The following is a 16,275-nucleotide window of genomic DNA, read 5'->3' as shown; positions in this document are numbered from 1 at the left end:
CGTACAGTACATTTGGATGAATATGAATCCAAAACAGTGAGATTTAGCTTGCTTTGTGTATTCAAACAAGTAAAGTTTTATAAAAATATGTTCTTTATAATAGAGCTTGTGTGGATATAACAGATCAGATTTCCACCTTATTGTTTACTTATTTGGTAACTGTGGTCAAGTAGTCCTGATTTCTTCTCCAACATAAATTTATTGAGTAGCCAAGCCAACCACTGATCAGCATCTTAATGCCCAGCAGCAAATTTGACACAACTTCCCTTCACCCTTAGAGAGGGATTTGGTAGTTTTATTACACTAACCCTAGCATATTGCTGTGCTTTTTATTTGTAAGGAGAATGCAAAGACCAAAAAATATTTACTTGGCACATGTCATATTTAATTCACAGGACAAGGTTAGCTGGGCACAGCGGAAGGGGGCTGGTAACCTGGCTGGGAGCGCCTGGTGCATTTGGAAAGCAAGCAGCAGAGTTTAAAATGCAGGGCTAAAGTGGGACTCTACATTTTGCAGATCTGTGCAAGTACTACTGGAAGCAGTGGGCCTGCACTTTTCCTGCCAGGACATGGTGGCTGAACTCCCTCCCTTCAGATGGGTGCAGGTGGCAGGCCCTGGTGGCACACGAGAGGTGGAATTCTGCACCACAACGGTATGAAATGAGTGCATCTTCAGTGCATGGAAGGCAGGATACAGAAGATGAGATTTTCACTGAAATTCTGCATAGCCATCATGCTATACACACAGCATATATGCAGGAGATGGGAAGAGATAAAGAAGGTTTAAGAAGCTTTACTATCACCTACCCTTACTAACACACCTTCAAAACAGACCCATGCTTTCTCCACAGTCAACATGGCACCTAGACATACTAAAATATAACTGTCTGTCCACACAAACACACATGCTTTACCTATTAGGGCTTCAAAGCAGTTGGCCATTGCATGGCGGAGATCCGATTCCCTGCAAAGGTCTGGACCATGAGCATAAAGCATAAACCGATCTAGCTCCAGCTTCTGCAGAATATTTGGAAAGAGTTAAAACCACAGCTTTGGAAGTACAGCAGTACCAGTTCTAGTCACTAGAGTTCAATTACACTGTTATTATGCAGCAACTGAGTTTGAGGAAACTTTGAAGCTTTTCTCCACAGCTTCAGCTCAGACACACGCTAAAATTAGAAGACTTCATGTTTGTTATCAGTGGCAAGTAACTAGAGTGTGATAGTGTGGGAAAGCTAAGAATTATCAAACCAAACTGTCAAGGGAAGCCAGACCAAAACCACGTTATTAGTGAGATTTAGGAATGAGTTCAACAAGAGAGCTGAGGGTGTGACAGAAAAATAGCCTGATACCAGCTGGATGGTGCAATGTCATGTGTTTCTTGATGGTAGTTTGCCCTCATGTGATTTGCCTTAAGAAATACCAAAGGGACATTCAAAGGGAGGGGCATTAGCATTAAGGAAAAAGATTTTTGCCTCCAAGAAGAAGATAAAGTAGAACAGTGAGGAACAGGAGCTCTGGTAGACATAATCCATTGAACATCTGGTTTTTTCCTTTAAGAGCATCAACAGGTGGCAGCAACAAAAGCCTCTGGGCTCTGCAAGGAGAAGACTGATGCTTTAATCCACAGTGCCACCTAGCTTTCTTTTCCCTTTCAAATGTGCATCATAAACATTTATCTGTTGCCTAAACCTTTGTTCTGCTTGTCAGTCAGAGTCTCAGGTAGTGAGTCAGATATATTACATAATGTGTGATAATTCAGCTATAGAAATGCAGGTAAGAGCTACTAGAATCTCTTTACATATTCATCTTGTTGACACAAAAGCATTATTTTGCTTTTAAAAAAAATATTTGGGCATCCTGCAAAGTTTGTATGAGAATAAGTTCTTCCCAAATGGGTGTAAGCTTCTACTAACTAATTTCTCATCAACTTTCAACTTCATCTTCCTGGAGTATATTTTAGAGGTAAAAGTGGAGACTAAGTTGTTTGAGGTACATAGTTTAGACATATTTCAACTGGAAAAAATGAGTTTTCCATTTTCAATGAATGACAGCCTACTCAGTGCTCCAGAACACAGTGAATTACCACTTCCCATGTGCCATTGCACTCTATAAAGTGCGGAAAGTGCTCATTAGAGTCAACATAAAAGTGGAACATTGATTGGTTTATATCGAATTTAGGCTTCCTACAGATTACTGTCATTGTTCATGTTAACAGGTGTTGTTTGGGTACTGGTGTGCCTCCCCCCATCTCCAATGACTTATCTCAATTTTCAGACTTGCATTCAGCTTTTTTTGCATGTGTTTTGCTTCTCATTTTTTGATCACAGTATGTTTAAGATTATTTTTTTAAATTTCTGCTACAATGTCCCTTAGAGGCTACATAAATTTATCATTTGATCCTCAATTAAAACAGCATTCCACATGCACAGAGAAGTTGAGGAGCTGTGAATTATGTTGAGTAAGTAAACTGAACGCAACATGACATTGCAGGGGCTAATTAAAGCAGATGAAACCAGGAACATTGTATAAGACATAGTCGAGGAAAAAAGGGTAAGTTGAGAAATTAGGAATGTACAGATATCTATTATTTACAGCTGTATCTAACATAAATAAATAGTTTTAAAATGTTGCAATAAAATATTAAAAAATTGTCCATGTACACAGGCTGTGAACAGAGCTTTAAGAATATATGAGCTTTCCTGACGCAGGTTTTAAAATAGTAACATGAATTCAAATGTCAGGCAATTTAATACTACATTTGTAAACAGAACCTTGATTTGAAACATTTCAATCAATTCTGCTTATCTAAATAATTAAAGAAAGCTTTGGAGGAAAGTGTTTGTGTTCATTTCTTACCCTCTGCCTCTCCTGAGAACTGAGCAAAAAGATGACATGTTAGAAATCATGCCAAAATCTCAAGATTGGATATGCTTGTTTAAATTACTGTGTGAATACGAACAGAGAAGACTAAAATAGCACTTGAAAACTACCAGCAGTACACAGTGGACATGTGTGTGCAGATGCATGCATAGCTTAATACATTAAAAAACAGTCTGAGATTTACTGACATAAAAAATGTGCTAACAAAATCAAGTATGAATAAGGGAATACCAAATTATCTTTGAAAAGAGACTTAATCAACATTCTGTATCATATTTCTGCCCCTCAGTATCATGTAGAAATGTAAAAAGCTCTGCCATTCACAGAACTAAATTAAATAAAATTATTTTCTTTCTGATGGGATAATACAACTTTTCACCAAAAGCCTTTCTCACATATTTCTCCTTCACAGTTCACAGTGGATCTGAAAATGATTGTGCAGGTTAGGGAACAGACAAGATGATTTTTTTCCCCCCACTTTCTCTACCACCTCCTGCCATGTTCTCCCTACATGTTCTATCAGGAAGTCCTTTTATAAACAACCAGTTTGTTTCGTTTTCTTCCCTAAATTTCTGCTATCAGCAATTTAAAGGTAAATATAGACATACCTTCAACATAAGCATCCTAAAAACTTATCTTTCTGCCTGCAGAAATTACTGCTTCTAAAAGCATGCTTTGGAGAAAACAACAGGTCCTACTTCATCTTCAAAATCTACTTGCAAATTGAAAAGCATTCTTATATTGCAAATCTTGTACACAAAACACAGTAAAGACACTGATGTTCAAAGTAGATAGACCCCTCAAGAAGTAATCCACACACTAATATCCTGTTGCCCTGAAAATAAGACAGGGTCTTATACAATTTTTTTCTCTAAAAGATGCTTACTTTTTTACATGTATAGCTGCCTGAACACTATTTTAATTGACTTTTTTATGAACTGTAACTAGGTCTTATTTTTGGAGTAGGGTTTATATTTCGAGCATCCTGAAAAATCCTGAAAAATCATGGTAGGGCTTATTTTCGGGGTAAGTCTTATTTTCAGGGAAACAGGGTATTATTCTACCTATAAATGGAAAATATGGAGATGTATAGAACTGTACCTTAGCCAACATGGCCAGGTGTTGGTTCTGCACGATGGCAGTGCGGTACGTAGCTAATCCTCCTTCCTCCAGAGTGGGAAACAGGTAGTACAAGTGGACACTGGCAAAACAAAAACCAGATCAGATGCAGTCAGCATTTGAAGATGAACCACGCATGCTCCTAGGGAACTGTGTCTTTCCCTCAGCTCCCAGCTGGTAATACAGGTTACTTCTTGAAGTACGGTAAAGAAACAAACTTTAAAACAATGCTCAATGTCTGACTGGATAGCACTGGCAACAGGGGTGGAAGAGTGCTGTTGCTCTACTGAGCAGCACATAATTTCTAAATCCCTGTGATGGCATGTAGTTCCCTCATCTGAAGGCTTCTACCCTGTAACTGCAGCGGGTTCAGCAAGGTTGACAGCCAGAGGATGCTGAGGAATAAAGCACAAGGGAACTGCTGGCCTTAAGGAAGGCTGTGCTGCAGGTGATGATACTACTTGTTCAGGCTGAACCACCACTCAGGATACTTGTTTTATAAGTTTCTTACAGCACTTTAACAGATGCTAGCAAAGCCAAAGAATAGAACTCAACAGACTGTATTTATCAAATGTGCAAGTCATTAATACCCTAGAAAAAAGAAACAATGAGTAAAAAATCACAGGCTTTCAGCTGCCCTTAATGATGTTTGTAATCATGCAAGTAAGAAAATTCATAAAACAGAAACAAACAAAGTAATTCAGTGATCCAACCAAGATCTGAGTAAAGGATATTTTTTTCTGAATATCTTCATATATGGCTATCTAACCCATGTTGGAAAGAAGCTAATACAGAGAGGGTTTTCAGCATCCCACAAATAAAGCCATGGATGGCACTAATTAATAGTATATTTAATTAACCCAGTACATAGGGAGAAAAGTGCAGATGGATGCAAGATTATTTAAGGGCAAAAACTGATGTGAAACTTAGAGGCAATTTATTCAAGCATAATAATTCACAAAGAAAGAGACCTGAAGTCAAGAGAGTTAGAAAAAAATTCTAACTTAAATAGGTGCTTACATGCTCTATTAAATAGAAATATAGTTCAGTTTTTTTCTGAACTGAAACAAAAGTTAGCTCAAAAAGTCAATTGATGGTTGATGAACAATGACAATGAAAAATGCAAGACGTTTTAATCAGCAAGTCTTCCATCTTCTCAGCCTGTGCTGTTGTATGAGAGAAAAGGCCACGGGCTTTAAGGGCAGTGGAGACCTTTATAGACTAATAGCTTTTAATACTGAGTAGGTAATGCCTAGTAGAAAATGGAGATGTAAGGGCAGTCTTGCTATTCATATAACAAACTTGCTTAAAGAAAAGCTTTACAGTAAACAAGACTACTCCCCTATTAAAAAATGTAGAACAAAGCAGCTGAAAAGAGATCATAACCTTTCTTTTGTGCAAACTGCCTGCCTCTACTACTCAGGTAAGAGGGGCCAGTGTAGGTAACTGATAATATCTCTGTGTTGTTCACTGATTTCAGAATACTGAAAACAGACCAAAACTGCAGCAATGTTTGATGAAACATGGTTTTTTTGTTATTGTTTCTAAATAAATTACATTTGTGCTCGGCTATTTTATTTACATACAGACATAATGGAAGCTACAGCCCTAATAACTGAAAATATAAAAACTGCAACACATTCAATATTACCAGTAAATGCTTTTCATTTGTAACTACAGAAAACCAACCCATGGAAATAAAATGGCATGCTAGGAAAAACATCTTTCCTTTAAAAAAAGGGTACAAGGTTTGACTTGCCTGTAGCTGTAAAATCTCTAGCCGAAAACAACTTAAAATTGCACTCCATGAAACACAAACTCTAGTTTTTCATTTTGCAGTCTTCCCTGTTGTATCATCAGCACTGAAGGAGTTTTCAAGGGAGCTGTGTGCAGATGTGCAGGATTGCAAACATGCACAGTCAGAAAGGAGACGTTACAAAGCTTAATAAGCCCGATAGTATGACAATACCATACAAAGGTGAGGACTGTTGAAAAATTCCCCATTTACCTTGTTAAGAACTCCACTACAGCATCTCCCAGAAATTCTAAACGCTCGTTGTGGTTAATCCTGAAAAAGGCATTTTAAGTTCTATTATCAGCTAAGTAACACATGCTGGTTATTTACACAATACAAGTAAAACAGGAGCAACCAGAGTTGATCACTAACCAGCCATGACAGACATTCTTGCATCCTCTCTGAGTTAAAATCCTTTCCAAACCAGAATAACAACTACATGAATCTTGAAACTCAGGATTGACACTATCATATTTGAAACTTCAACATGTTCCATTCTGAGCTATTGTCAGAGCTTAAAGAATGCAGAAAGGAAACAGCACCACTGATTGGCACTGAGGTCAGGTTACTTTGTCCATCAGAGGACACCAGTGTTGAAACAAACAGCTGGTCTTCAGTTTTGTGCATGCAACTGGGGACATGCACATAATTAAGACCAACACCTGCAGGGTGTGATGGCTCTGCAACAGATTAGTTGGTATGGCAGAGCTACAAGGGAGTCAGTACTTTCATTTTTCATAGCACCTTTAAACGCCCTGTTTTCTGTAACTTCCTTTGAGCTCAAAAGAAAAAAAATGGTTGTACAAGAAGAGGCATTCAAAGATGCCATTAAGCTTGTAGAATCGCATATCTCCTGTGTTTTCCTTTTCTTCTATCACTGTTCTTGATTTTCCTTTGTTTTGCAAAATGTTTCATTTCCTTCGAACTCTCTGCCTGCTTATATAACAAAGGACTAACAGGACACAGCAGCTGAAAAAGAATATGAATTTGTCTTTGAATACACACAAGCTTCTACTCTACACATAAAAGCATATAGGTAGCACCATTTTGACTTGAGATATGATTGCAACAGAATCAAGTCCATTGCCACAGGATTTTTTTTTTTTTTTTAATCCAGATGATCTCTCTCAAGTGTTTGACAGCTTTTATTGTGATTTGTACCACCCTAACAACTATATAGTTAGTCTAATTTCTGCAATAGCAGACCTTTGTTACTGACTGAAAGAATTCAGGTACCTCTGCTGTGTAAAACAAAGTGCAAGCAAAACTACAATTCCTCTGCATAGCAACACAGTGGAAAACAAAGATCTCTCTGAAGTGATTTTATATTTGTATGTTATTTTGCGTGAATTAATGGAATTTAGCCTTATCTCTTGTTATCTTAAGAGGGCTGAAATAAGCTTGAAGCTGACTCTAAAAGAAAATGGCATGGTCTAGCTCAAACAGCACTTGGGGAACTTTGCAACAAAAAATTATTCAATGTCTCTCATTCCTGAGGTTCCTCCAAAATGATGACTCTTACAAGGCTGAGTTACAGCACTAATTAACTAAATACACTCTGACCTCTAGTTCATGCATTTAGGACATTTCACATGCAACTGCTTCTTGCATGAGCCCTATGAGCTTTGTTTATTCAGTTTGGCTAGATATAGGTCTTGTGGCTATAAACCACATCTTAAACGTTATTTATTTGCACAGAATTCTTAGTGGTCATTTAAGGATTATTACATTACAACATTAATGGGTTTTGCATACGTCTTTAAATTGAACCAATAAATCAACTAAGCCCACTTTCAGTATCACACTCATGTTAACAAGGTGTCATGCCAGGAAGGTACTACTGTGAGGAAACGTGATGGAGAATCCAATTTATAGCAATGATATCAACAACAACAAATCTTATTTTTTAGTCTGCAGAAAGCAAAAAGGTAGCCTGTTAGTCCTCCTTATTTCAAGGATAAACAGAAATGATAGTATTATCTTTTAAAACCTTCCTCAGGAGCTTTCTGCGGGCAACACCAAACATTCACTATGTCAGTGCTAATGGAGGTTCAGCACATCTTCATAATATAAAAGTAAATTCAAAATGACTTTTCATTTCAACTATTTGCCAAAGCTGCTGCTGACAGTAAGTTGGTTGTTTCTATCAAACGTCTCCCACTGCAACAGCTTCACTACTTGAAAACCGTTATTTCCATTACCTGGAAGGAGCTGGATCATCCTGTCCCAAACGGGACATGATATTTATCAGGGTGTTTATGCCTAGAAATATAAACAATGCAGCATTAAATAAATGGCCACTAATTCAGTTCGAATAGGTTTGGAAAATAATTATTCAAAATGTTACTTTGTAATTGCTGCACACAAGATCATCCCATTGTTCACAGCATTTACTTGCAGCAAGTATAATCCTTACAGATGCTCTCTGCCTGACTGCAGTCCCATTACAATACTATTGGACTTTTGCGTTCAAAGCACCAGATAAAAATACCACCTTTGCATAAAAAAGACATTCCAAATATTACATAAACAATGAAAAATTTACTTCAGTACAACTCAATATACTTTTAAGGGGTAAGGAATATTCTGCAGCAGACAGACCACATATTTTTCACATTAATAAAACATTTTTACAAAATATCCTCCAGTTGCTCACCATGTTGAGCAGTAAATTAAGAAAACAGTATTTGCCAAAAATCAAAGAAAATACATCCTCCCATTTGTAATCCTTGTTTTTTCTCAGCTCTTTACTTGTTGACAGATTTGAAAAAATCCAGTCTTTTAAAAAGATATCACTGGCATCTGTGTATAACCATTGAAAACCTCCACTGAAGGGATCTCTCAGAAGAATAATGGCCAATGAGATAATAATGGACAAAGATTTTCTTACTGATTAATTGTGAGGTGAGAGAAAAATAGTAGTGGTGTAACAGCATACCTTTTTTTCTCATGTGCATATGGTGAACTTTTCTATCTCCATACTTCGGTTGTCGAATCCCACAGTTGGATAAGGAATTTCTAGCATGATCTGGATTCATTCCAAAGTTTAAGTGATGGCTTGGATGAGTCATGGCAAGCTATAATACAGCAGATACAGGAAAAAAAAAAAAGTAGTCTTAGATGTGTTCTTGCAAAAGTAAGAAAAAAAAATCTTAAGACTTGTAGCTAATAATTGTTTTATTTTTGTTTGAAGAAAGGCTACAAAGTGATGTTGTCAAATAGTAGCTTGGTTCCAGCAATTTAAACGTAGGATGTACTATTTCAGATGTCAGCCAGTTTAAGTAATTAAAATTCAACTGTTTTTTGGGGTTTTCTTTTTTTTTTGTTTTTTTGTTTATTTGTTTGTTTTGTGTTTTTTTTTTTTTTTTTTCTTTCAAGAAAAATCAGTTTAGGAGAGAAAAAGAATGAACTGTTGACTTGCCTTAAGAGTTCTGTCACCAGCTTTGCTGACCTGATTTCAATACATTTACTTATTTAAACTTATATTCACTGTAACATTCCAGCATAAATATTCATATTAAAAATATGAACAACTAAAAGAACTTTTCAATCATTCACATATTTGATTTAGGTTAATTAAAAACCTATAAAACTTTCCTACTTCAAAATACCAAACAATGACAAACAAGTATATAATTTCCGGCATGGTTATTCACAGAAGATCTCTTTCTCTTGTGACTATACAGGACCACTCTTCAACTGGAAGTGAACAGCAATGGAAGGATTGGTTTTCTGTTTTCCATTTGTACCATCTCACATTATCAAAAGCTTACTGTGCTGCTGACACCATCACTACAAAAATGGCAGCAGTAAATAGAACTATAGCTAGTTTTTATGATTTTATCCTGCAAACTCACACATCTTCCCTTTTACACACACACACCTAAAAATATTATGCACGTAGAAATGTATGTGTACATACACCTTGTATATAAAACAAGAGATACATTGGCAAATTCAAGCTGCAGAAATCACTTCTGAAACACTTGCAGGACTGTGACCCAGGACATTCAAGTAGTTCATTCAAACATTGTCTGTGCTTTCCAAACACAAGACTTCGACAAATTTTAATTATTTTAGACAGTAAAATTACATTTTATCAACAGTAAGAACTTTCTATCAGTCCTTTCTAATTCCTCACTAATATTAATAAGTTAGCCATACCATCACTGCATTTTTATCTTTCATATTAAAACTAAGGCAGCCTGTGAACAATCAAATCCTACAAGATGCTCAGTGTTCAGTGTAACTTTCAGTAGGACAAACCCTGGAAACCAACTTCCAGGAAACAGAGAAGCTATGAGAAAAGATTTCTTCATATTCCTCTGCTTAAAGTCGTTTGAGAGTGAAGCCTCCATACACATACAGAAACTGCACGTTTTCAACTTAGAGAAGATGCACCTTTTTCAGCCCCAGTCAGTGGAGGGAGATGATGCTTATTTCAGGGGGAAATCCTGTAACTTCAGAAACCAGTAACTTCAGAAGAAACATAAAAGGAAAGAGGCCACCACGCCAAGAGTCAGCTTTCTGGAGCTGATCAATTCCAAATATGCATTCAAAACAAACAAGAAATTCTCCTCTCCAGTTCCTGCCCTTGTTTGTAAATGCAAAAATTTCATCATGTACTTCTAGAAATCTAGAGCTCAATAGAAGTTTGCAAATTCCTTTTCACTAGCTATAAATGCAAAATAAATAGGCAGTGCTTAAGTTCTTATTTTTTGGAAAAACAGACCACGAAAGGAAGAAGCAAGGCATGTGTGCTCATCTGCAGATTAACATTGTATTTTTCACAAATATCTAAAAACAGCATTTACATGGAAATAATGAGTAATGCACCCAACCACCTTCTCAGTAAGTATATTTTTGTCTTTTTATTCATTACAAGTACATCCAGACCAGTACGTCTGGAGCAAAGGAAGGTACGTGCCTATATGCACAACAGACTTCTCTATTTCGAAGTCTCGTGGGATAACTTAAATAGAGAAAGATCTGCAGTGCAAGTAACCAAGTACATCGAAGCTGTGGCAAGGCAGTGCATTTCTCAAATTTGTCCAGTAGGCAGGATTATGGATAAACTCAGTAATATTTGATATCAGGACAAACCAGCAAGTAGTTGATTTTTTTCATATCTTACCTGCAGCAAACACCTGTCTCGAAAAGTGTAGCCTATCAATTTGTCCAAATGCATCAGACACTGATGGTAGCGGACATGGTGGGTAAGGACAGGAAGCATCATTGCGTGCTAAAAAACAATTGCAATAAGGAAAAACATTCAACATCAGTATACAGAGCACTCAGCTGACTAAACTATAAATACAAAGACAATTATGAACGTTGGGAAACCTTGATATTTTTTTTTCCTCTTTCAAACCAAAACACTGAAACCCAGTGTTGTGACAAACTGAAAATTTGGGTTTCAGTGTTTTGGTTTAAATGAGGAAAAAAAAAATGGTTTCCTAATTAAGTGCTCTGATGATAAGGGTTAAGTCAATTTTGTCCATCTGCATAATCAGAGTGGGGGCACAGCCTCACCTGGACTAAATAAATAAATACATAAAACCAGTCTTCTACTTAAATATTTTGAATGAGGTAAAAAAAAAATAAATCTCGTCACCAGTTACATCAAATTTCAATAAACTGTGACTCAATACAATGCTATATGCTTCTACCTTTTAACCAGCTTTACCAAATAACAGCAGGTATTTGATTTTCGAGCATAGTTATTAGTGCCTTGCTTCATTTCCTTCTGAGGAAGGGCTTCTTGAAATGCTGTAGTCTGGTGTTTCCTGTCTTAATGTGCTAAAAACTATCAGAAAGGTTGCTGTATGATCACCTAGGAAACAGATAACTTTTCTTCTGTTTGGGAAAGTTTCAATAAAAATGTCAGCAACTCTGTGTTGCAACAACAACAGTCTACCTCTTTCAATGTTGTAATGCAGGAGTTCTACACTAATATTGACTTCAAATGGATCTGGGTTGAAATAAGTAGTACAGTTTTTCGGTACAGTAGTACAGCAAGAATGATATTGACATCAAAAATTTTGCATAGGAGTGAACAGTAAGAACTACAGCAGAAATGTCAGTATTTAAATAAATATATGCATGTGACCATTTTTGTGGCACTGATAAAAATTCTGCTTCTTCTAACCATTCCTATTAGTAACACGACATGCATATTTTCAAAAGAATTAGGTGTTTTAAGGAAATCAAAATCTGAAGGCTATCACTATTAATTTCAGAATGAGGAACGTGTGTGATTACAGAATATGCATGTATAGTGTGAAGACATGCAAGAAAAACAAGCATGCAAGGCAGATGATACATAATTTACAGAATAAATTAGGCTATAGATTTCTGCACATCATTAAAGAAAGAACAGCAGAAGACACAAACTGGTGAATGTCACAAGATTCAGAAGTTAAGAATAACGAATGGCAATGCTTTCTGTTTAAGCAAAAGACTGCAAAATTCTTGAGAACTGAACACACAGCTGGAAAGTTATCATTGAGCCATTCAGGTTGGAAATGATCTTTAAAATCAAGTCCAATTGTTAACACTGCCAAATCCACCTCTAAACCACGTCTCTAAGCACCACATCTACACATCCTGTAAACACCTCCAGGGATGGTGATTCCACCACTTCCCTGGGCAGCCTGTTCCAGTGCCCAGCAACCCTTTCCTTGAAGGCATTTTTCCTAATACCCAATCTGAACTGTCCCTGGTCTCATCACTTGCTACTTGGAAGAATAGACCAACACCCTCCATGCTACAACCTCCTTTCAGGTAGGTGTAGAGAGCGATAAGGTCTCCCCTCAGCCTCTTCCAAGGTAAACAGTCCCAGTTCTGGCAGCTTTTCCTCATCAGTCTTGTGCTTCAGAGCCCTCATCAGTCTTGTTATCCTCCTCTGAACTCTCCCCAGCACCTCGATGTCTTTCTTGCAATGAGGGGCCCAAAACTGAACATAGGGTTTGAGGTGAGGCCTCATCAGTGCCAAATACAGGGGGACTATCGCTTCCCTAGTCCTGCTGGCCGTAGTATTTCTGGTACAAGCCAGGGTGCTGTCAGTCTTTTTGGCCACCTGGGCACACTGCTGGCTCATGTTCTGTCAGCTGTCAATCAACACCGCCAGGTCCTTTTCCACCAGATGGAAGTAGCTAGTTAACACCAAGAAAAAGACGCTGAATGGCAGAAAAATGCAAAACCACTCCAAGCAAATTGAGCAAGTGAAATTGTATTTTTTTACCATGTCACTCATTCAGAGTTTTCTTAGGGTAATTTACAACCTAGGGGAACACCCCTCTCATCTCTTTATAAACATATAGGTGTGCTTCCTACGTCTTCTTTCACAGAAGGAATTAATTACAAAATAAAATCAAAAATCCTCAAATTTATTTCATGGGACAACTTTGCTTCCCTGTCTATATGTTCCACTGCACTAGGCAGAAAGAGTCCCTCAAGCAAGGTTTAATATTGTTTGTACCAATACAACTGGCCCTAAGTTTGAGGACTGAAATATCAAGTTTTAGATTTTTATCAGCTGTGGTGCAGTGAACAAAGAATTGACATCTCTCTGGGAGCAAAGAGAAGGCCTTTACTTTGACTGTTGCAATTATATTGACAAAGTGCTGCTTTCATGGCATCAACTACTAGATTGATTCAGTTAATGTGCATCATGTTGGATTATAGCTGTTTGATGTTTCTGATGTTTTATATATGTATTTCTTTATAAGAAAATAAAATATATGCTTAAAAAAATTGCATTAGGATAAAGAATGGTTAGTGACCAAGTCTCCTTAAACCATATGGCCACAGGAGTTACCCCATAATTTTGGTACTTGCATTTGCTTATAATAAGTAACTTTTTTTTCTTGTTTTTAGAGATATATGATTCTAACTACGCTGCATGTTATTCTCTTGCTGCAGCTGGTATGGCAAGGCAGGGACTCTCTCAGGTGCCCTAAGCTAGTGCCACCATCCCCCATGCTGCCAGATGCTCCTGACCTGAAGCTACTAAGAATAACCAGGTGAGCTGAAATATTTTGAAATGCATCATTTCTCTCCTCAGCCTGAACACTTCAAACAGCTGCTGAGAGCCCACCAGCAATAATACAGGCAATGATGGTAGTGTGTGTATGTTGGGGTGAGGGGAGAGTGGAGTGGTATTTTCTCTATGTGGTTCCATCCTGCCAGACTGCATACTAAGTGCTGCCCAGCTTGGTGGCCAAGCAGTGCACTTCATCTACTGGATAGTTTCAAGTGAGTCTGCCAGAACACAGCCATTTTACATTTTTGGAACATTTCACTCAACCTTTTTCCTCCCCTTCCAAGTAGTTAATTTCTGAGACTGTGAAGACCAGTGTCATTACTGCTACGTGTAACTTAGAGCAACTATAATGTATCAGAGTGACTTAAAAGAGTTTAAATTTCTAAATGGCAATGCTTTTAAAAGCATTAATCTTAAATCACTGCACTTTAGCTCTGTCCACAGAGTCAATTTCTGTGTATTTATTTTTAGTCTTCTTTAATCTGGGAAAAAGCATTTAGCAACAGTAGCAGTCTTTCATTTTACAGACATACAGTTGGTCTGTTACAGACATACTCTTGGCCTCTCAAAGAAATCAAATCAAAGGATCTTCATACAAGAACTGACTGATTTAGATGTTACGGCTGCAGATGGGCACAAAAACATGAAATAGCTTTTCTTTCATTGTTCTTCAGTGTTTTGCTGTCCTACAACAACAAAATGAAACAGGAATAACCAAGACAACATTTAGAGATAAATCACAGAAGTTATTATGAATAATACAACTGTTTCAAAGCTCCTAAATTGGAAATTTACACTGTTTACTTGTGAAAATACATATAATGTACAACAAAAAATTAGAAAAGGGCTGTAATTTTCCTCAGCTATGTGAGAAGATACTGTTCGACTATGCTCTTTCTTTGACTTCAGGAACAACAGTAGAATCATGAGAAACATTTCAGACAGAAGAAAAGCAATTTTACTTATTCGCATTTCTCTCCCATTAGAATTTCCCCTTGGCCTTACCAGACTTCTAAGATAATAACAAGATTTCTACCTATACCTTTGCCTAGCAACTCTCAAACTTTATACTTGATACTGTTAAGTTAATATGAAATCGTAAGCATTTAATTCTTAAAAAGCATCTCCAAAACAACAGCTAAAAAATTATGCAAGTATACCTCTAGTATAATTATTTGGCCATTATAACTACTTGAATTTTACTAATACAACATTATATAAAAATTGCACTTATTTTTATCATATCACAAAGCTAGTGGCTGTCAATTCCTTGAGAAGAAGATCTGGCAGAGATCTGTACCTTGGAGACGTCATGTGTATGAAACAGAGTATCTGAAAGTTATCTTCCCACTGAGGGTCACCTGGCTTAATTCAAAAGTTAGTTGTGGTGTGTCATTTGTTTGTTAGTTTTTCTTTTCTTTCAAGTAAAGAGATATTTCTTCATGCTTCACTGTAAAACTATTTTTTTTAAATATGTAAATATAAAAATATATTAAACCAAAAATATCTAACCCCAACCCAACTGAAGGATGAAGAAGCCCTTGGAGTTTGACAGTAGACTTGACATTTGGCTAAGCCCCTGATTCAACCTGGCCATTTCTAGTCCCTCTCCCTTGGCAAGAAAACTAAAATTTTAAATTAACTTTTTGTGTGTGTGTGTGTGTGGAGGGGGTAGACCGGACACTAGAACAGTTCCCTAAATCAACAGATCTTACTTGAGGCAAAAGTATTCATTTCCATTTGGTTCTTCAGCCTAGAATTAGAGCAAACCCTTCGGAGAGGTAAATGGCAGCTATCAAGAACGGATATCAGATAACTCTGTGATTTCCTCACCTGGCAGACGTCAGAGCGTATCCCTGTTTTCCAGAATCCTTGGCTACTCAACTCGACGGTCACTTCACGTCTCATTGTGTTCTTCTGACGAATTTTCTGCAGTGCTTCCTGGACAGGGAATAAGCACAGCCTCTGTAAACATCTTTCTACAACAAAGCAGCATCAATGCACATCAGTGTATTCACAATACCCATTTAATGTTCACTTCTGGTGAGCAGTTTCTAAGACTAGTCCACATCTTTTAACTGCCAGCCACAAACTGTGGTGGATGTGCTGGAGTAGAGCATAGACAGAGGATTTTGGGAGACTGAGAAGGGAACAGAGGCGATTACATTTTTTTATTGCAAATGACAGTCAGTCCCACTTATACATTCAAGATGATACATAAGTAAGCAAGTTAAGATCCTTGTAAAGAAAGCACCTTCTTTACCCACATGTGCAAAACAACCTCTTCATTCAAGTCCATCACCATGAGTACTTCTGCTTTGAAACATTCAGTAAGAGAACAGACTAAGTAAAAGAAAGGCTTTACTTTGTGATTTTGGCTACTTCATAACAGTTCCTGTTCAACATCGTCAGTACTCCCAGTCTGGGAAAGAGG

At 37.2% G+C, this 16,275-nt stretch overlaps 1 protein-coding gene across 3 annotated transcripts in view; it reads right to left on the bottom strand.

Moving 5' to 3' along the window:
• DROSHA (drosha ribonuclease III) overlaps positions 1-16,275 on the bottom strand; it is a 74,949-nt gene that overhangs the window by 22,553 nt on the left and 36,121 nt on the right. For all 3 annotated transcript variants that reach the window (XM_065830234.2, XM_065830235.2, XM_071804497.1), the window contains 7 exons: positions 15,675-15,782; positions 10,932-11,039; positions 8,736-8,874; positions 7,999-8,059; positions 6,011-6,070; positions 3,985-4,084; positions 915-1,017 (listed from right to left, as the gene is read on the bottom strand). In XM_065830234.2, the coding sequence (XP_065686306.1) occupies positions 915-1,017; positions 3,985-4,084; positions 6,011-6,070; positions 7,999-8,059; positions 8,736-8,874; positions 10,932-11,039; positions 15,675-15,782 (679 nt within the window). The remainder of the gene's footprint in view (positions 1-914; positions 1,018-3,984; positions 4,085-6,010; positions 6,071-7,998; positions 8,060-8,735; positions 8,875-10,931; positions 11,040-15,674; positions 15,783-16,275) is intronic.

This window comes from Patagioenas fasciata, chromosome 2 (assembly GCF_037038585.1).
Source record: "Patagioenas fasciata isolate bPatFas1 chromosome 2, bPatFas1.hap1, whole genome shotgun sequence".
NCBI classification, from domain to species: domain Eukaryota; kingdom Metazoa; phylum Chordata; class Aves; order Columbiformes; family Columbidae; genus Patagioenas; species Patagioenas fasciata.
The sequence above is the reverse complement of the archived record's forward strand: the minus strand, read 5'-3'. Positions and strand labels throughout refer to the sequence as shown.